This window comes from Lutjanus erythropterus, chromosome 18, assembly GCF_056507025.1.
Source record: "Lutjanus erythropterus isolate fLutEry1 chromosome 18, fLutEry1.hap2, whole genome shotgun sequence".
Lineage (NCBI taxonomy): Eukaryota > Metazoa > Chordata > Actinopteri > Lutjaniformes > Lutjanidae > Lutjanus > Lutjanus erythropterus.
In genome coordinates this window covers 10,449,188-10,470,176 of record NC_139334.1, presented here as the reverse complement: position 1 = coordinate 10,470,176, position 20,989 = coordinate 10,449,188, and the positions used below count along the sequence as shown (strand labels likewise).

At 40.1% G+C, this 20,989-nt stretch overlaps 1 protein-coding gene across 12 annotated transcripts in view; it reads left to right on the top strand.

Annotated features, from left to right (window-relative positions):
* esrrb (estrogen-related receptor beta) overlaps window positions 1-20,989 on the top strand; it is a 75,892-nt gene that overhangs the window by 13,310 nt on the left and 41,593 nt on the right. For 4 of the 12 annotated variants that reach the window (XM_084742041.1, XM_084742038.1, XM_084742040.1 and 1 more), the window contains exons 1-3: window positions 9-136; window positions 3,815-3,883; window positions 17,246-17,655. In XM_084742041.1, the coding sequence (XP_084598167.1) occupies window positions 87-136; window positions 3,815-3,883; window positions 17,246-17,655 (529 nt within the window). In that variant the 5' untranslated portion in view covers window positions 9-86. Of the gene's footprint in view, window positions 1-3; window positions 137-3,814; window positions 3,884-17,245; window positions 17,656-20,989 lie in introns of those variants that run through there. The other 8 variants (XM_084742043.1, XM_084742048.1, XM_084742046.1 and 5 more) reach the window with 4 other exon arrangements.

Genomic DNA, 20,989 nt, shown 5'->3' with positions numbered 1-20,989 from the left:
CTGTGCCATCATTTGGGGGAAGAAGCGGGTCTCAATTGTTTTCTCTTTCCTCTTCCTCTCATTCCTGGAATGCTAAAACTGGACTGATGGACATTTCAGAACTTTGTCTTCCAGACCCTCTCAGCTATCATAACCAGTAGGTGCACCTCGTCTCTTTATTTCCTTCTTTCACTTTTTTCTTTTAATTAACCCTTCTGTTGTGATGCAGTTTTATTTCTTTTCTCTGTCTCTCTCTTTCTTTTTCTTTGCTCTTGTGTCTGCTCTAGTTTTGTTAACTTTTTCTTGCACTTTCTCTCTCACACCTTCTCTTAAACATGCGCCTTCTCTTCATTGTTTTAAGGGCTCTTAAATCATGCAGGAGTTGACAGAATAGAGCAACAGGGCAGGTGCAACTCTGTACGTGTGTGTAGTTTTATTGTCATTTATGCAGCCAGTCTTTATAATTTTCATTCAGAGCATGGCTGATTGATTTTGCGTGCTCCCTCTTGCAAAGTATGTATTTCTGTCCTCAAAGAATTGGGGGTACCTGTCCAGTTGGGTTAGGAGGTTGTTTGCTGATGGCTTTGTTCCCAAATCGGGCCGCCCGGGGAGAATGAGAGTAATATTTTTTTAAGGAGATGAGATTAACGTGAATCCGTGGAATTGGACGGGATGAATTACACACTGTAATATTTGTAGCCAGAGAAAGACGGATGAAAGGACCCTATAACCTCAGAGAGCTGGCAGGTCTGTCCCAGCCAGCGGCACGCGAGACAAGCTGCTGTCTCAACAGCCTGTCCTGTCCTGGCTGCTGGGACAGTCTGAGCTTACAGCACCTGACACACTTTAACTTTGTCAATGCATCAGTTACTTATATTTGATACAAAATAAACGTAAGTTTAAGTCGTAGAAAATATTTATTTATAGTTTTATTTTTTAGTCTAAACAGTTTTATAGTGCAGTGTTTAAGTATTTACTTCAATACATCATTCTTAATGTATGGAAAAAACAGACTGAAAGAGTGGGCTTGTGTAAAGATTTGTTTCAATTTATATATCATTTTATATAAATCTTTATTATATTATATATTGTATAAGATTTTCAATAGATAATATTAGTGAAATAATATGTATAGGTGATGATTTGTGACCAATAAGATTTCTAAAGAAATTTAAATTACCTGTTACTTGATACTCCAGTGCATTTAGACAATTTTTAATATTATTATTATTAGCATTGTTGAAAAATATCAAGAACAGTCCAGTTTAACTTGTGCATTCTTATCATTTATTTATTTATTTTTTTGTAACATTTTTTTTGCACTGAGCATTATTGAATGATATATTTAGGGGTTTAATTTTTAAAGTTGTTATATTTTTTTAAAAATCAATACACTGAAGATACTTGACAGATAATAATTCAGTGTAAACATAGAGAGCTGAATTCTGTTATTGTAGATATATTTGTTTACAGATATTCTTTACTTGGGCTGTAATCACTGCAAATCCAAAAAGTCACTGTAGAAGACCTATGAATATCTTATGTGTATGTGCAATAATTTCCTTCGTTTTTCCTCTAAGGTGGATTATAAAATTTTCCTTCTCTCTCAATATAAAATTACACAACGGTAACAGAGTTGGTGTTTCTGTAACACGTCATGTATTGTGTATTTATATCTTTCATTGTTGTATTCTCTGAAAGTATTCATTATATTTGAAGGCAAAACTACTGTAATCAGTATTTAGTTTCAGAATAGATCTTTACACCAACCCACTATATTGTAAATGTATATTTTGTTGTTTAATTCCAAATTATTTTTCTTACAAATACACTTTCCAACACTTAGTAAATTGTTTTCATTACATCAAAGAGACACATTATAAAAAATTATTGAAGTAAATCATTTGTTTAAAATGTTTTCACTTGACTTTATTTTATTGTGTCTCCTCTCAGGTAATTTGGCAAAATTCAGGAATGTATTTTTAATTTGACTTTTACACTCAAATGTTATAGTCAGTTTATCAAATATAAAATAATATTTTCCTAAATTTGTATATTCAAAATATTGTACAGTAATATATTACAATTAATGTTTCTTAATTTGTTACATTTTTTTTGAAATACAACAGGTCCATATTGACAAATTGCAATATTATCAGAGAGATTCAGTGATGGTGTGCACTGATTTTGAATGTGTGTATAATACAAGAAAATACTGATTAATATTTAACGACTCTCCACACAAGAAACCAGTTCCATTTTTGTGTCCCACGTTTATAATATTTGATTCATACATATAACATTTAAAATAACAGTGATAAGAGCATTTACTCTTTCAAAACTGAGCTGTAAACAGGTGTTTGACGCATAAATAACTTCAGTGACTGTAGAAGTCTTCAGAAATTGTTTTTGTGGATGTAATTATATTTTTTAGATAAAGACCTGTCACAGTAACATATGTAGAAACACTGACAGTCAAATAGTATTTTCCTGGTTACATGTTCACCGACCAACTGTTATTTGTGGGACGTGTCCAGCGTTGGCCTGAGTGTGCTGTTCGTTTTGTTTCAGCAGTGGCTCTCTGCTGCTAATTGTACAGCGGTATTTGCGGCCCCTCACTGTGGGCTGGATGTGGCCGTGATGCTTGGGTGAGAGGATTAGTGGGACGTATGTGCTCCATGTAATTAGCACAGCACTGTTGTGGAATCACTGTAGTAATACACTCTATAGATTGACCCGAGGGCATCGCACACTGCCTAGGAATTAGATGGAGTTTTTCTCCTCTTGTCTCTTAGCACGCTGGAGATATTTCAAAATGTGAGCATATGGAAGTTATTATCAAGTATTCTGACAGCACAGGTTTTACTAAAAGTTTAATTCTCTATGATATGTATTCACTCATAATTGTTACATGTACACTCTATTAAACCTGTTATTTACTTTTGCTTGACATGTGCGAGTCTAAATATCTCGACAAGCCATTTACTGTGTGAGTCTGACAGGCTTGTTGTTGCTCTTGTGTTGCAGTAGCAGTTCGCGCCACTCAGAAGTCAGCCAATGCTGAGGACTGTCAGTTTGAGTTCCTCGCTGCTCGCTAGAAAACACACTCAGTGTGAGCGGCAGTGAATTGAGATGTGACTTCTCTCTGTTTCTAAATGTTCCATCAACACCCTCGCTTTCCTTAAGCCCTGGCAGAGCCACTGCTATAAACTAACTAGGCTATCCAATTTCCCCTCATGAAATAAGAGCTTTTTAATGTATTTTTTAGAAAGAAGTTAGCACACAATGATGAATTAGATTTCAATTTATTTGACTTCATTCCCAGCTTGCTGCATTAGAGGCTGCAAACAGCCATCTCCAGCAGTCCGTCCGCTTGATTCTTATTAGGTTTCAGAAAACAAGGCGAAGGAATTGCATTAGTGTATCTTAAGTTAAAAGCTCTTTGCTCTTTGACCAAGTGTTTCATTGCTATTGGGTTAATCAGATTTTTGCTGTCTTCATGGAGATGCTATCGCAGGCTAGAGGCAGTGGTGGGTAACCAAAGCAGCCGTGCACAGACACTATCCAGATGGGATCAGCTTACGGTAATTTGGTTTCAGAATACATTACCAGAAGAGGCTCCTGGCCGAGAATGGCCATCCCGCTACGAGCCAGGAGCTGGTGGCCTCTGTAGCTGCAGCGTCCAGCCCAGCCCACCTGTCCCACTCCCACCCTCCTCATCTCTTAGAGCTTTTAGGAGCTGTTGGGATAAATAAAGTGTCTTATAGAGAAAACCTAATGTTTAAAAATTTCATTTTGTCGCCCAATTCTAAATACTTCTTCCTTGTACCAACAGGGCTTTGTTGTCCAATTCATTAGAGAGATTCCTGAGTCCACTGGCCACGCTGGAGCCCTCTCATTTCTGGTATCTAGTATCATTACTTTCACTGTAAATGTGTCACTCAGCTCAGGCTGAGCGGGGGGGGGGGAGGGTGGAGCATGTTGTCCCTCTCCAGGCCAAATGGGGATGCAGAGTATATTGACACTCTCTGGATGTTCACTCTTCTGTAGCTCCAGAGGTATTCAGGTTCATACTTGTTACCGCTCTGGCTGGATACATTAAACTCACCCATTCAGCTGTAGTGGCGCTTTATTCGTCAGACAGTTAATCAGGAAATTAAGAGTAAGAAAACCATGCAGTATTCAGATTCTTCTTTTTTTAAATTTATTTATCTGGATTTGAGTGCACTCTATTTAATATTGTGCAGTAAAATCAGTGTAAAAATGGTCACATTGCAAGTGAATGTGTCTAGTAACAACCAACATGTCACAAAGAACGTATTACAGTTTATTTTTGATATTATTGGTCATTTTTGGAAGATGATAATTGTTCATAGCTGCAACAATTAGACATTGATTGATTAGTTGATTGAAAGAAATTAGTTGCTATTTTAACAATTGAATAATTGTTTCATTCATTTTCAAATATCATACATTTGCCAGTTCCACTTCTTAAATGTGAGGATTTGCTGCTTTTCTTGTCATTTATGATAGTAAATAAAGAGTACTTGAGTTTTAGACTGTTATTTGGGCAAAAGAAGCAATTTGAAGATGTCATTCTGGGTTCAGGGTTGTTCTGATGAGCATTTTTCACATTTTTTTGACATTAAAGATTAAACAATTTAAGGCCTAACATGCAACATTTTCCCTCAAGAAATGCATTGACTCATAAAAAACATAATCCCTTGAAATGATCACTTATGACACACTACATGTGCGGTGGTGTCTGTATCAGCAGAGACCCTGCCCTCTGCCTGTATTTCTCATTATTTGCTGTGCTAGAGATGCTTTACCAACCCAAAAAACGTTGGTATTTGACATCCTGGGAATCTCTGAACTATCAGATGAATTTGTGACCAGCTTGGACAAATCCTACTGGTTCTACTTCTGATTGATTAATTTTGAAAATCAGTAGATCAGCAGATTAATCTATAATAAAAATTAAATGCTACTGTTAACACACTGTCTCTTGAGACCCTATCCGATGTTATGGCCTTTACACCTCTCACTGATTACAGCTACCATGCCTCTTTGGCCATTTCGCAACATCCACCCGCACAGAAACCACCAACCATCGCCGCACGCGTCCCTCCTGATTTCTCATCCATTGTAACCTTGGACACCTCCACCGCAGTGTGAGAATCTGTTTAAAAATAACCAGCTCCATTAGTCCAGAAGGATAATGCTAGCCTACGTGGGCTCTCATGCCCTTGTGGCAGCAGAGTGCTATCACTGACACGGTGCGTCAGCACTTCTTCCTGTTGCTCCAACACTGAAGGGCTCCTCCTCGTTTACACACACGTGGACACACGCATGCACACACACACACCATCAGGAACATAGAAGTTGGGAAAAATATCTGAGTCACGGAAAGAGCTATTATCGTAGTGACACACACTGAAAATACTCGAGTGGTAAATCAGTTACAAGAAAACATGAAGTTTTCTGTGTTTATAAAGTTTTCCATGTTTCATACGATTCTCTCCGTTAGTCCTGAGTGACATGTATACTTGTAGATGCTCACTAATGCTGCTGCTTTTTAATCGTCTTAAATGTAGTTGAGGGAGAATTCCAGCTCCACTAATTCACACTTGGTAAGAAAATGTGCTGTAAGCTGGGTAACTATATGGGTGTTTATCAGTGAAGGCTATTGGTATTGAGCGACCAGTTGTTTGAAGGTTATGTTTTGGAGCAGTAATTGAAATGCAAAATAACATTAGGATCGATGCTTAGCTTTGTTTATTTATGAAATCAATATTGAAACCGTCCGTCACAGTAGCAGCTCTGATTCCCACTGACAGCTTCACCAAGTCTTCTCTACACGGCCGGGGTGAGCCTTGCACCCATTACAGCTTTTAGACCAGACGCTTTTTTTCCCTCATCACTCTTTTGTAAAGCTGTGATTAAATGTTTCATGCTCATGTTAAAACACACAGTCTGTAGTTTGAAGGAAAACCATGGGACATGTTGACAACTGTTAGATTAAAAAGTTTGATGCTGTTTTCACACTCACAATAGCTGCTATATGTTCTGGGTGTGTCTTCCAGAGAGAGAGAGAGAGAGGGAGAGAGAGAGAGAGAGAGAGTACTACTATCACTCGTTCATGATTTGCCCAGGGGAAGTAGATGTGACCAATAACCAGCCATTAACATGGCAGTGTGCAGAACATCAGCCACCACAGGCCTAGTTTCACTGTGCTGCTGAACAGGAATCTCTATTGACGTATTTGTTTCTCTTGAACCATGTCTAATATGCACCGCTCATATTACAGAAAGTATCTCAAACACTAAATTCTGTTAGAGAATATTGCGTAAAATCCTCTTTCAAGATGTGTGCCAAAATGAAGAGTTTTTTTTTATTTATTATCGTTGTATTTGTTTTTATTTTATTTTCATAGAACATAGTATTTCATACTTGATCCTTTATAAATAAATAGTCACTCATTAGATTAATATTAATTTTTGGACTGATGAAGCAAATCTGCCAGCCACATATTTTACCTGCATTTGGGTGGTGGCTGCAACTAATTTTTTGTATATATTCTATATTCCATAGATTATATTCTGTATAAAGAATATTGGTTGATATATTGATATCTGATTTTTTTTTTTTACTCCTCATATTGGCACCAGCCCCCAGAATCCAGTATCGGCTGGGTGCTAAAACTGATGTGGCTTTGCTTGTTTTGATTGTTTGATTGTTTTGGGTTTTTTTCGCCTTAGCCTGGTTCTGTACCTTTAAATCTTTTCAGTGATTCAAATATGATGTTGGAATGAAAATGACGCAGCAATTTAGTCTGATTATCAGGTTTTGCCTCTTTGCAAAATATTATCTTGTCAAACAATAATTTGCTCTGATAACTGACATATTTCTTAGTGTAAAAGTGTGTGTGTGTGTGTGTGTGTGTGTGTGTGTGTGTGTGTGTGTGTGTGTGTTTGCTTCTCGTCTGCCTTCAAATTACACAACAGTGTGTGCTCATGTGTATACTTGCCTGTTGGTCACAAAACATGTTCACATTAAAACGCCTCCTTATGAGACCACCCTAGAGCGCTAAGTGCAATCGAATGGTCACATTGAGTGGCTGGTTGTTGAACCTGCCACTTGGAGAGTCTCTCCCTCCCTCCCAGTACGTCCGGCGGTGACACACCAGACGTGCTGAACGCTGAAATGTATGTTTAGATTGCCCCCTGAAGGAGACGCATTAATTCAGGAAATATCCCCAAAGTTTAATTATTCCTGAATGGTGTGGTGGTGGTGGTGGACACTGCCGTATAAATCAGTTAGGCCCACCCGCCTTTTTATTACCAGCACTATTTATGGGGAATGTGTGGCAGCTGGTAGAGATGAGCCTGTAAAAAGCTAGAGGCTATTGCTACGACTGTGTCTGCTGCTGTGGCAGACAGTCAGAGTGTTTTTAAGCAGCGTCAGTTCAGTTTGAAGCTCTTTGAGTTGTACAAACAACAACTTAAATGTGAGAAGTTAAATTTCTAACTTGATCGTGTTATATAATGTTGTTATTTTAATCGTATGTGCCATGATTACACTCTGACTGTGAACAAACATTTACACATCTGATTGCATTTAAATGCTCCTGGACACCTGATAAACCTCCTAATTTTGGGCTGTTAATTTTGCCTTGTGCATGTGCTTGCATGTGTATTTGTCTGTTTGTATTTGGCTCTTCTTTTTATAAAGAGGGAAATTTATGACGGAGGCAGGATGGGCTCTTTGTTTTTAGCAGGTAGAGTTTCCCCCTAAACAAGGACGGCCTATCAGAAGAAGATTAATGAAGTAATTTCATGCATGGCTCTGTGCCTCCGTCCTCCTGTACGCACAGTCACTGTGTCTAAACCTGTGATTTACACTGGACTGTGTTAAATAGCCTTAACCCTTTATAATAATATTTCTCTCTGTTTGGGATACACACACACTCAAACACACACTGCAAAAACATGTAATGCACTCAGAAATATCCTTCACCTTTCTGATAAATCTAACCATTCTCTTGAATATCTGTTCTCTGTCAGTTTGTTCCACAAATACAGCCATGCATGACTTGCACTCATTTCAGTTTTTCCTTTTGCTCAAGTTTCCATCAGTCATATTTTATAATCCCCCCTCTTTATTTTACATAAGGAACCCCACTGAGAGGACGTGAGAGGTGTGCTGTGGTTGATATCCGCTGGCTTTCCACATAATTTATGGCAGTTAAACAAAAGCTAGCCATTTGTAGCATAAAACAGAATTTTAATGACTTACTCCTGCAGAATTAGTCTGGATAGGCCTGTTAGTTGGGAGCATATTACCAAGTTTAAAAAAGAGAAGTGTTTAAACTGTGGTCATACTAAATCTTTGGATCTTTTCCTCTGACTGTATTGATTTACTATATTATCATGTTACATACAGAATTCACACTGTTTGTGACTCACAAGGTTACTCATGATATACAGTACTGTCATGATATGCTTATGGCTTAATCATGCAAAGATTCTGTGATAGATAATATCCTGAAAAATATTCATTTATAGATGACAACATCTGTGTTACTGAAAAGAAACCACACTGTTCCACCAAGGTGTCAGGACATTTTTTTTCAAAAAGCAGAAATCAAATTTATAGTGTATTATTTATAGCTGCAACATTTAATTGGTTAGTTTTCAGCTATTAAATTAATCACCAACTATTCTGATAATCAACTGATAATTTTTATTATCATTTATGTATTTGTTTTTTAAGAACAAATGTCTAAATTCTCTGATTTCATCTTCTCACATGTGAACATTTTCTGGTTTTCTTTAGTTCTTTGTGATTGTAAACTAAATATCTTTGTGTCATGGACAAAACAAGACATTTGAGGACATCACTCTGGCCTTTCCGAAATAGTGATCAACATTTTTCACAGATTAATTGAGAAAGTGGTCAACAGATTAATTAATAATGCAAATATTGTGATTTTTTTTGGCCAAATACCTCTAACCATATTTATTGATATTACAACAATATTGTAGAGATGACTACTGGCGCTTTCACAAAATATTAACACAAAAGGATTTTTGATCTCTAATCATCAGTGATGTAGATTTAATGATTGAGTGGGTAGAGGCAAAATAATAGAACAGCTATAACAGTCTGGTAAGTGAAGAAAATTATGTCACTTTGTTGTAAAGCAGCCTTTAAAACCAGGAAAAGACATGCCAGAATGCCAAATCGTGATAAAACGATATCCAAAATCTAAGACGATATCTAGTCTCATATCACGATATTGATGTAATATTGATATATTTCCCAGCGCTGCTTTTTAGTGCAACATAACATGTTTATGCTCCATCATTCACATGTTAAACAGAGCTGAACTGTCATAAAGCAGAATAGAGTTAAAACATACAGTATGTGTGTAACCTATCACACACCACCAGGTTGAGTCTGATGTCGTTAACCGCACCGGTTTGCTTGTGATGAGTTTTGGAGGAGACTTTTAATAAATAGAACGTTGATAGTAGAGCTGCAAGGTTAGTTGATTAATTGAGTAGTTGATCAAAAGAAAATTAGTTGCCAAATATTTTAATAATTGATTAATTGTTTCAGCCAATGTTCAAGCAAAAAATGTGAAACATTTGCTTGTTTCAGCCTCTTAAAGGTGAGGATTTTCTGCTTTGCTTCATTATTTATAGTAAATAAAGAGAGAATTGAATTTTGGACTGTTGGCCAGATGGAGATGTCACTTTAGGCTCAATTTTTTTGACATTTTACAGACTAAATGTCTATTGTGGAAATTTGCAAACTAATTGATAATGAAAATAATCATTAGTTGTAGCCCTAGTTGATAATCAGAAACTGTTTTTAATGGTAAATTTTTGCCAGTAGTGGACTATAATTACTGTTTCTCGTTATCATAAGCCATTGTAAATCTATGTTGTCAAATTATACCATGGCCACGCCACATAATGGATGTAATGGAAACTAATCTTTTCTAATGAAAAGGCAGAATTAGAAATTTGATCCCAAATGTGCTGCACAGCAGACTAGACTTATCACTGAACCTCTTTTTTACATACAGTATGATGAGCTGTCCAACTCTGCAGGGAGCTTCCCCACTGGGTTCACACAGACGATTGTTAACTCTTTGCTCTCCAGAGTGGGAAGTTTAGACGACCGACAACTCTCTCACAGTCTCATCCCCCCACTGACGGTAGCTCTATCATTAGCCATTTGCTTCTCTCAACATCCTGAACTCAGCCCCTTATAAGAACCAGATCTGCCCAGTGCGGCCCAGACAGTTTACGTCAGACAAACAGCAGCGCCTGTATCACAAGAGGCCCTCTCTTTCCTGCCAGCAGCATCTCTAGAACAGGAAGGAGCAGGAGGGGGGGATCAATAGATGTGATCTGCTTCTTGGCCAGCGCTATCTTGTGGTGCCGCTGGAGCATGGGGCTCATGTTGTCGTAGTGGAGTGAGCTCATGGCTTTATAAAGACTACAGTGACATCGCTGTGGAGCAGCTAAATATAATCCTCTGCTGGAGACTGAAAAACTTAATTGCCCAGGCCACAGTGCGCTACGTTTCCCCCCCCTGTGGTAACCCTGCACGAGCCCCCAGTCTACGGACTATTGATCCGGGGCCCTTGCTCTCCATCGGTACGATAAACACAGCTCCCTCTCTGTCTCTTCTCTCCCTTCCCCTCATGTATCGCTTACTTTGTCTTTTCCTGTTTTTCCGTCTCCTCGACTTCCCTTTTGTTTGCCTCCATAGATCTGCACATCATAAATCTCTGTCAGCTTCTCCTGAGTGTCTGGCATATCCGTTAATAAAGAGGCCCCTCCCCTCCCTTCAGGTCCTCCCTCCTCTCTCTGCCAGAGCAGGACTAATGAATGAGAAACTCCAAAATTAGGGGCCTCTCCCTCATAGATTAGAATGGGTCCCTATGGAGCACCGGGCTTGCCTCCAACCAAACCACAGCCGTCAACCAACCAACCACCCCCTCCCTCCCTTGCTGCCATATTTCCATCTTTCATATTCTGTCTGCAACACAAACACACACTCAGACCAATGAGCACATAAGCACAGACACACATCGCCCCAAGAGTCTTTTGGCCCCTTATTCCCCTGATGGTCATTAACCTGGAGCCCGTTAGACAGAAAGGCGTCCTCCATATTTCAACTAAGTGTGTTTTGGAATCTCCATCCATTCCCCTCCTTTCTCCCAGGGGCCACCCAACCCCTCCCTAAGCCCCAGTCCTTTTTCATTTACATTTTCCCCTGCGAGAACACACACCGAGCACCCTTGGTGGCATACACACACACTACCGCTGCTGCATGCGTCTCTCTGACTTTAGTTGCAGAATTTCAGCGTGCTGTCCGCTCTCCCAAAAATGAATCCCTGCCTGGCTGTGTGTTGGAGCGGTAAGAGGTGGCAGTGGCCCCTGGAGGAGAGGTCAGCGTGGCAGCTGCCAGTGGGTTCTGGCTGTGGCGGCGAGGCTGAGCTGGGCTGAGAGGAGGTCTGTCAGGAGCTAATTGAGTTCGTCCTACCAGCGCTGACTCTGGGGCCAGTGGCTTATCAGGCCACATCGCCTGGGGCCCTCCAGACAGATCTGCCCCTACTGGGGCATCTGATATCACCATCACCCTGCCTGCAGATGTCAACCCCCACCTCCACCACCACCCTCCCCTTCCCCTCCACTTACCCAGTCCGATCAGGTAGCGAGGATGTGACACTCTGGGATGAGGTTAGCAAATGTTAGAAAATTGTGTTTTTGGTGTCTGGTGGCCTTGAGAGTGAAAAGGACATCAAGAATTTACTCACTGTTTGAGCTGAGCCTCTAACACGGGTGTGTGCTCGTGATTTACACATGAAACAGGAAGAGCGCTGTAGTTACCCAGAGAGCATGCTGTAAAAAGTAGTTGTGAAAAATCATAATTTCAAGGAGTTTTAAAGCTATATTAGGTAACATTTTCACATTGAAGTGTCTAAAAAAGCTAGACTTATGTTATATATTTTGTTGAGTTGTGTACTCACGTTATCCTAAATGTTTACAACAATATTCAGAAATCTGTAATTTGCAAGGTAACAGTGTATTACCTGCAAGGTAGTTACTGGTTATTGGTGTAACTTCCAGGAAAACACAAGATACATTGGATACAGAGTGAGGAGGGAAGTCTGCAGATGTGACTAAACACAACATGAACTGTAATATTACCTCAGCCATGAACATGTCAGATAGGTGTTCATTGGCTATGGTGTTTTAATAATGAAGACAACTCCCATGATCCCACGCTACTTCACACCGTCATCAAACTACGTGTTTTGTTATTGTTTTAATGTGAGAGACCCCAAGTGGCAGAACTCACATATTGTGTGTTTAAGTCAAACTCTATTAATTAAAAAAAAAGTTTTGCTGACTAATAATCTTTTGTTGAGATAATTTGCTTTTCTTTGGGAACCCCAAAAAATGTATTTCAGAAATTGTTCAGTAAGCTGTGAACCTGATTTGTCATAATTTGGATGCTTGAAAAAAAAAATGGATGCAATTGAAAATATTAAATTATTAACAATTATTCCCTTCCACTTTATTTAGTTTTGGAAATACTCTATTTTTTCTGAAACTCAAACATTCAAGTTTTTCTGAGAAGAAAAGTTAGCGAGACCTTTTTTATTTTATTTGAGAACTTTAAAAAACCTATCAGGGAAAGGAGCTCTCATAGTGTGTTAATTTTGGAGGCCCCTGTGGAGAAAAGTGTTCCCGGCATAAGAACCACAAAATATAACATCAAAAATAAAATTAACTGAATAAGAATATTCTCCTTATTTAACTGGCTAACACTGCTCACTGTAATTTTACCTGGAAAAATGGAAATGGGTTTGTTTCATCCGACCCAGTTGCAGACATTGAGTATAACTTTACAGAAACAGCGAACCTTCTCACTGATGGTCATGTTTGCTTATGTAGATCATAAAGAGACGTCAAACTGTTTTATAGCCAGTTAAAAACTCCTTGTAGTAGCTTTAGTTTGATTCAAAATTCAAAAATATAGTGAAGACAGTTATCTTGAAAACATGAATCATCTCAACTTCTTTTTTTACAGTGCAGCTGGAGGATGTCAGTATCCTCCTGAAGTGAGCAGGAAGCTCTCAGCAGGAAGACTTACAAATTGGCTCAATTAGATCCTGAATGTACTGTGTTCTTATGGCAGTGTCATCCAGTGTTCTGAGTTTTCGCTCGCAGGCGAGGAAAGCGTTGAGAGAGCGAGCGCTCCTCCTCAGTTCTCCTCCGTGGAGGAAGTGGAGGAACAGTGAGTGTGAGACGAGCTGCCAGATCATTAGGCCAGCTAATCCTGGTCACAGCAGCACCAGTGGAATGATATTAGGGATCTGAAATGCTGTTAGGGGGGCCAGGTGGAATCAGATTAAAACCAAACTGCGCAGTGTGCGTTTGCGGGCCCATAACCCACTACTCAGCATGAATTTTGATCGGTACAAAGGGAACAAAAGGAGGAGGAACAGAGAGAAAAAAGAGATAGTGTATCTTAGACGAGCGCTGCTCCTTTGGGCAGCCAGGCAGCAGAATTTGAAATGCTCTTACCTTGAGGAAGGAAGGAAGACAGAACTATGGATTTTATAGCTTCAGTTAGTTTAGCAGACCCTTTCCTGTCTGTGTAGCACACAAGCTAATTAGCACCTGCCCCACATATTGAATTATTTATTACGACTATTGCTGCTGTCAAACTATTTAATGTTCATAATTCATTTTCCCATACAATGGTATTTATAGATTTAAATTGGACCTGTCCCATTAGAGATTACTAATATTTATAGAAATATTTTAGACTGTTTGATTAATACGCCAGGTTCAAGTGGTTAGTATTCCCTCAGTATCATTAATCAATATATGCAGGCTTGTTAAAAACATAAGCATAGCAGTGGTATAATGTGTCATAGCAGAATGAGTTAAGGGGATTCTGTTCAGCACATTTATTATAAATGACCACATAGAGCTGGAGGGGAAACAGTTAAGACACTTATGCAATTATGCTAAGTGTCACCCTGAAGGTGGCCTTTGAACTGGGGTTAAGCTTACTCTGAATTTGTGAAATAAAAGCTAAATGGAGCCATCTTGCGCTGCTGCGTTTTAATATATAGCCTTTAATAAGCCAAGTGCAGGTGCCCCTAACGCACAGGTGCACATATCCATCTGAAACAGAGAGCATAAAGCAGATGAACACAGAGCCGTGCATTAATTTATGGGGATGCAATCTGCATTCATTATCAAGAGCGGCAAGTTCTATTTTAGAAAGGCATGAAATGGATTCACTTTTTCAATTTCTGTCTGCAAGGACGTTTAAGAGCACAAGTGGATCATTTTTAAAACAGCGAATCTGCATAGTATCAGTGGTACTGTATGTATTTTTTTTGCATTGTTTGAATTATAAGAATGCAGCTGAAAGAAATACTGGAAATTGGACACGCTGGTAGTTGTATATCAGTTTTATATAGTAAAGGCTTTATATTGCGAGAAGAATTCCAGGAGTGCTCAGGCAAAGGGCTTATTCCACAAGGTCAACGGTTTTAACAGGGGGCATTTTTTATTATTTATTTTAGCAGTTAACCTTTTTGTGAATTTCCAGAAGTGCTAGGCACCTGGAGATCTGATGAATATACATGACAGCGGGGAGGGGAAACCTGGGAATGAGATTTAATTTGACACGCTGACCCCCATCTCCACGGGCCCAGGAAGCCAGGGTGAGAAAATAAGGTTGACCCACTGACCCCTGGGCCTGAACCCCTCCGTCACCCACCCTCACAATTAAATCAGCCTCGGAGAGCAAGAGGCAGTCCGGCCCGACCGATAGGGGACACGGCGGAGGCCTCTTGCTTCCTGTCTCCTCTGAAGCGTTCTGAGACAGACAGCGATCATCCAATCAGGCAGATAGAGCCCAGTAGGGAATCCCCCCGCCCCTCTCACTGTGCTGATGGTAAACTGACATGTCAAATATGTAAACATTACCATTAGTTGGCAATATGCTAATGGACCTAATGTGCTAAGGCCCAACATGGGCTGTCTAGCTGCCACTCACTAGGAGCCCATGTGTCTGAATTTGCATAAGCCATGCAAGGCTCAATTTTGTTAATGCAGGCAAGTGCAGGTGACCCTTCACCTCTGCCGTGGTACCTAATGCAAAGGGGTGTGTGTGTATGTAAGTGTGTGACCTCGCCTTGACCCTGATAGGTCACTATGTCTACACTGCATCCCCAGTACATCGAGTTATCCATCTCCTCTACCTCTTTAGTTCACCGAAGAACGAGTCCAACATGTCCAGGCTGAGTTTTGTCCCGGTGCAATTTCAAGTTAAAGGTTATGGAGTGGGACAGAAATAGATTTATATGGGCGAGGAAGGCTTCAGAGTGCATTTTGTGGCCACAGCCAAAAGGCTGCACTTTAGTCTGCACACGTTACAGCATCATATTGCATGTACTCCAAAATACAGTTATTAGGCAGACAGTGAAAAAGTCAATATCTTGCCATCATGTTTCCTTTTGGTTGACTGCTGACTCAAGGAGACAAGCCAAGGTCCACTCTGCTCTCTAAACTATGGAGATGCTCCCGACTTGATGTGCTCTGTTTGTGTGTGTGTGTGTGTGTGTGTGCGTGTGTGTGCGTGCACTTGCGTGTTAAGTTATTTGAGTGCTCTCTCTCTCTGTCCCCCTCTGTCCCTCTCAGTCTCCCTATTTCACTTTCTTTCTGTCTGTTCTGTGTTTGTATTGTGTGGACATTCGCGCTTCTGTGTGTGGACGTGTGTTGTAGTTGTGTGTATTTGTACACTGAAGCGCTTTCACAGCTGCCGTGGTGTGTGGCTAATGAAGCACTTAAGATCCTCCCTCTGGTTCACTGGTTTATAGTGAGGGTTAGGACACATTGTGGTTTAGAGAACAGAAAATTGGAAAGTCTATAAAAACAGATAGAACAAAAGAAGATAGGCAACACATTTAGATGTCTGGCTAATAAATAGACTGTTTGATCACATGAAACACATAATGTCTCATCTCCCATCTTTTCTGGCACATCTTTTTCAATTAGGTGTTTATCTTCTGTAGAATAGCAGTTAAAGTGTGTGTTCAATTGTAAGCTGAATGTCAAGGCCATAGACGGTATATACAGATAGACAGTGTGTCTCCATTTCATCCCACTATAAGAAATGATGCCAAAATATCCCTGATACGGGCACTGCCATCTTGCACTAGTGACATCTTTGAGATGACTGTATTTACTGGACAGTATTTACTGTGAGTGTTTTAAAGTGCAGTAATCAAATATTAAATTTTTAAATGAACATTACTCAGTAGGAGTTTTTTGTGGTTTATTGTGAAACTGGTAATTGTTTCATCCCTAAGCCACAGTATCAGCTGTGAATCATGATATGAATTTGGCTTTTTTATAGGCTTTTTATTGGCTTTTTTTTTATATATAATACCAAACTTATTAGGAAATGTAACATGTGAACAAACATAAGCATGATGAGAACTACCAAAAATGACCGAAACCAAATTTATTTGACATTTTAGTCCAGCCCACATTGCATCCACTAACAGGCAGAGGGTGGGGTTTATGACCTAAACTGCAGCCAGCCAGTATGGAGCGATCGTCAGTGGACAAGGCTTGTCTTTCAGAAATGTATTCGCTCTAGATTCATTAATTCTATAAACTTTAACGTAACGCCTTGTTAAATGTTAAATGAAACAATAATTTCTGTTGTCATTAATTGAAGGTTACACTCATAAGCTTCAAATAAATATTTTTATTCTCTTTTTAAAGGCAACATTTTGATCTACAAGATCTTCCTCAGGCTCTCTAGATGGAGAGGTTGTCCTTAAAGGGAATGTCCTAAAAGAGAATTAACATATTTATTTTGACCCTAACAACGTGCAGGCCTCACTTTCCTCCTTTGAACCCTCCAGTGATATTTTTTGTCTTGCACCTGAATATTTTTGTCTGAAGGGTGCGCTCACACTCGGTCACTCTTCTGAAGCTGTTGGCATGAATTACCACAGATTCATCATATTTTGTACTTAATGTCAATTGAGTATTTTGCTTTTTAGGCATTTATGTCACTCCACTGGTTGATGAGATTCATTTCTACTCCCTGATGACTTCTGTTAATCATCTTCCTCTTCTCCTCCCTTTCCCATCAACCCTCTCCCCAACTCCCCTACTCTCTCCACCCACACCTCCCCCAGGCTGCTGAATAGAATGGCCGCTGATGACCGGCACCTACCCTCCAGTTGTGGGTCCTACATCAAGACAGAGCCATCCAGTCCCTCCTCGGTCATCGACACGGTCAGCCACCACAGCCCCAGTGGCAATTCAGACGCCAGCGGTGGCTATGTCAGCGCCATGAACAGCCACTCCAACGGCCTGGACTCTCCACCCATGTTCACCCCCAGCGGGCTTGGGGCCGGCACCTGCCGCAAGCGCTATGATGACTGCTCCAGCACCATCATGGAGGACTCGTCCATAAAGTGCGAATACATGTTGAACTCCCTCCCCAAGAGGCTGTGCCTGGTCTGTGGAGATATAGCCTCGGGGTATCACTATGGGGTGGCCTCTTGTGAGGCCTGCAAAGCCTTTTTTAAAAGGACAATACAAGGTATTTTTATCCTCTTACCTCCCCCTGACAAACACTCAATACAAGTTATTTCATCCCATGACGCCAGGCATAAAAAAAACCCTCCATACAAGACACCTTTGGCCTCAAAACAACACTGAAACATACTCAGTCCGAGCGATTTACTATGTAAAAAAATCAGTGGAGTGTGGAAGATGTTTTCTTCTCCTCCTGAGACCAACAACCTCCATAAAAAGAAAATCTTTGTTTTTGATATCATTACAATGTACAACTAAAAATAACTGCTATGGGATAATATCAAAAACATGAAAAATATTTACTGATTGTCAAATGTGAGTTTTAAAAATGTTTATAGTAAAAAATAGTTACAATAGATTCAGAAATTGACTTAAAGGTCCAGTGATTAAGATTTACAGGGACTTATTGCCAGAATATGTCAGAAAATGTCAGAAAAATAGTATTATAATCCTAATTATTTTTTCATTAGCATATAATCATTGTATTTTGTTGCCTAAAGGCTCATTTATGCCCCCTTTACAAATAAAAATTGATACATCTGTTTAAAACATAGAGGTTGCTGCTGACATATTTCAACACAGAAGAGGAGACAACAACAATCATGGCGATGCTGGGGGGGGTAATAATGTACCTGTTGACAAAAGTGGAGGCACGTTTTACATGGTGGCGGTCTGTGTGGTCTTTAAATACCTCTCGGAGAATCCTTTACCTGAAGTAAATGATGCTGAACGTTATTTCCAATACTTCTTTGTTCTGGTCTGTGGCATTTTTACATGCTGTTCTACAACAAAAAATATGACAGGAAATACCCCATTTGTGAATTTGAACCTGGATTTAAAAGCTTTGAAGCTTTTACATTAAAATCATCACACCTTATACTAGTTACTTAGTGGGTGTGACGTTGAGTCATGTGACTGTGGTGTAGTTCGTTTATAGGCATTAACATTAGATTTGCTATTTCTGGTGATTGCATGTACTCCTCAAAAATCATTCAAAAACATTGTGTTGATTTGTGAAGACTATCTTGCAGAGCAAAACATGTTTGTATCATGAGCATTTGTCTCCCACACTATTTTCTGCACTAATCCAATAGAAACATCCCATTGGTTATTTGTAGAATGAACCAGAGCAAAGCTAACTTCTGGTTTGGCCTCCATAAATATCGTCCCTGCAGCACTACAGTACTGCTCAGTTTCATTTGTATCTGTAAACTTTCAGAAAATGTGCACAAATATGAGCAAAATTAATACAGAATACAGACAGGAAGCTTTGTGCATATCTATATCTAACATCATTCAAAAATGAGCCTTTTGACTGAGCTGTTTGCATCAGCAGAGGGACATGGGTCTTCTTCCATGGACAGCCCTATGTTGTACCACCATGTTTCTGCAGTAGCCCAGAACAGACAATGAAGCACTCGCCACTGTTGGTTCTCCTACACACTTGGAAGTAGAGTCACCACAAAATCCTACACATCAATACTTTAAAAAACAGAAGCCAGAAGAATATTTGTACATGGGGCAGATTAGTAGTGTAGGTATGATTATATCATCTGTCATGGTTGGCGGTGTATGGTGGATGTGACATCATCACTCAGAGGTCAGGTTTGGTGAGTGGGTGGGGGGCTGTGTGCCCAGATGCCTTGGGGGGGCTCAGAGAACGTGCTTTATTATTCCTGTCCTGTTTTGTGTTTGTATGTGTGTGTGTGTGTGCCCTGGGACTAGGGTGCGATTGGCTATCTGCGAGGCATGATGTATCACAGCTTCTCATTAGAGAGGCAATGAAAGGCCCCCCACTGTGAAACTGTGCGCTCTGCTCCAGATTAATCAGGAAGACGGAGATATTGTTGAGCCTGGAAAAAAAAATCTGCACAACAGGCACAGCTGCCCAGGTCTAAGCTCTGCCGGCTTAGCAGTGCAATACATGCAGTGGAAAAACTAGATAAAATAGGTAAAACGAGCCAACGGGATGGAGTGTGTGGAAGAAAAATAGGAATTTGATATTTAAACTGAGTGAGTGTGACATCTTTTATCCATTGCTTTCTGTACATATTCATCAATAAGTGATTGCAGGCGTTACATGGAGAGCAGGCTGCCTGTCTGGATGATAGGTGTTGATTTTGGACCTTACAGCCCTATCAGCTTTAGACAGTCTATGTACCTTTTGCAGGCAAACAAACGCATTAGGCCAAATCCTCCTGTTTACCCATGCTGCCATCAGCAATCCTGTCTATTGACAAAAGATGAACATTTTCTCTCAAGTAACATAACTGGGCTTTTGTCCCCTCACTAAAAGTACACTGACGGCAACACAATGGAACAGAAAAGAGGCATCGGGGGAAGAAAGAGACATCTTAAGTGGAGCAATGGCCCAAACAATTAAGAGAAAGGTACATGGAAAAAAATTGAAAGCCCCTCTTTTTATCCCGCCTCACTTTGCATTGTCGATTTGAAATCCCTCTCTTTCTCTTCTTGGAGGGCTGCCTGTAATGGAGCTAATCTGCCGTCGTTTGTCCGAGCCACAGGAGTTTTGTCAATAACAATCAGCGTTTGGAAAGTGTAATTAAGGCCGAGGCTTTTCATTAGGAAGAAGGGAGGGGGCCGTCTCCAGGGACGGGCATGCCAATTAGAAACTCAGGCACGCGTCGCCGGGTAATTTCAGGGAAAGGAGGGGAAAAAAACCCAGGACTTCTTTAGATTGGAGAGGGACCCTGCTGCTCTTTCAGAGGAGAGGAGGAGAGGCTTAATGGCATAATAATCAGACAGGGGTCCCAGGCAGAGAAGGCAGGAGGACGCAGGGACTTTTTTGGGGGGAGGTGAAAGCCTTTCCGAAATGATAAAAGAAACACATGCAGGATTGCTGGAGGAAAATGGAGGCAGTAAATAGCGGGATGTAGAGCCCTTGAACGAATGAGAGGGTGCCGTTGATGAGAACTGATTAATTAAAGGAATAACGAGGCAGTCAAGGGTGGAGTGTGAGACGGCCCTCTCTAATGAGAGGAAAACAAAGGAGCTGTCTTTTCCAGCCCTTTATCACATTGTTCTATAGCACTTAGGGCAAACAACATGCTAAGTTAATGTTAACCATGTACATGACAGTTTCTTTATCACCTTGTGCTCACCTTGTGTAACTCTGGTGATACAGCAGCTAATTCCTGATAGGAAATTTGTAGTTGTTTTTAAAGATATTAATATATAATCTTTAAATGTAGTTGTACTAGTGTAGTGCCTGTTCAAAATGTGTAAATGTACTTTTGTATCGGTGTGGGGTGAGGAAAATAAACGATATATAGACTGTTAAACCAGTCAGACTGTATCGGCAGTCCGTAATGTTACTT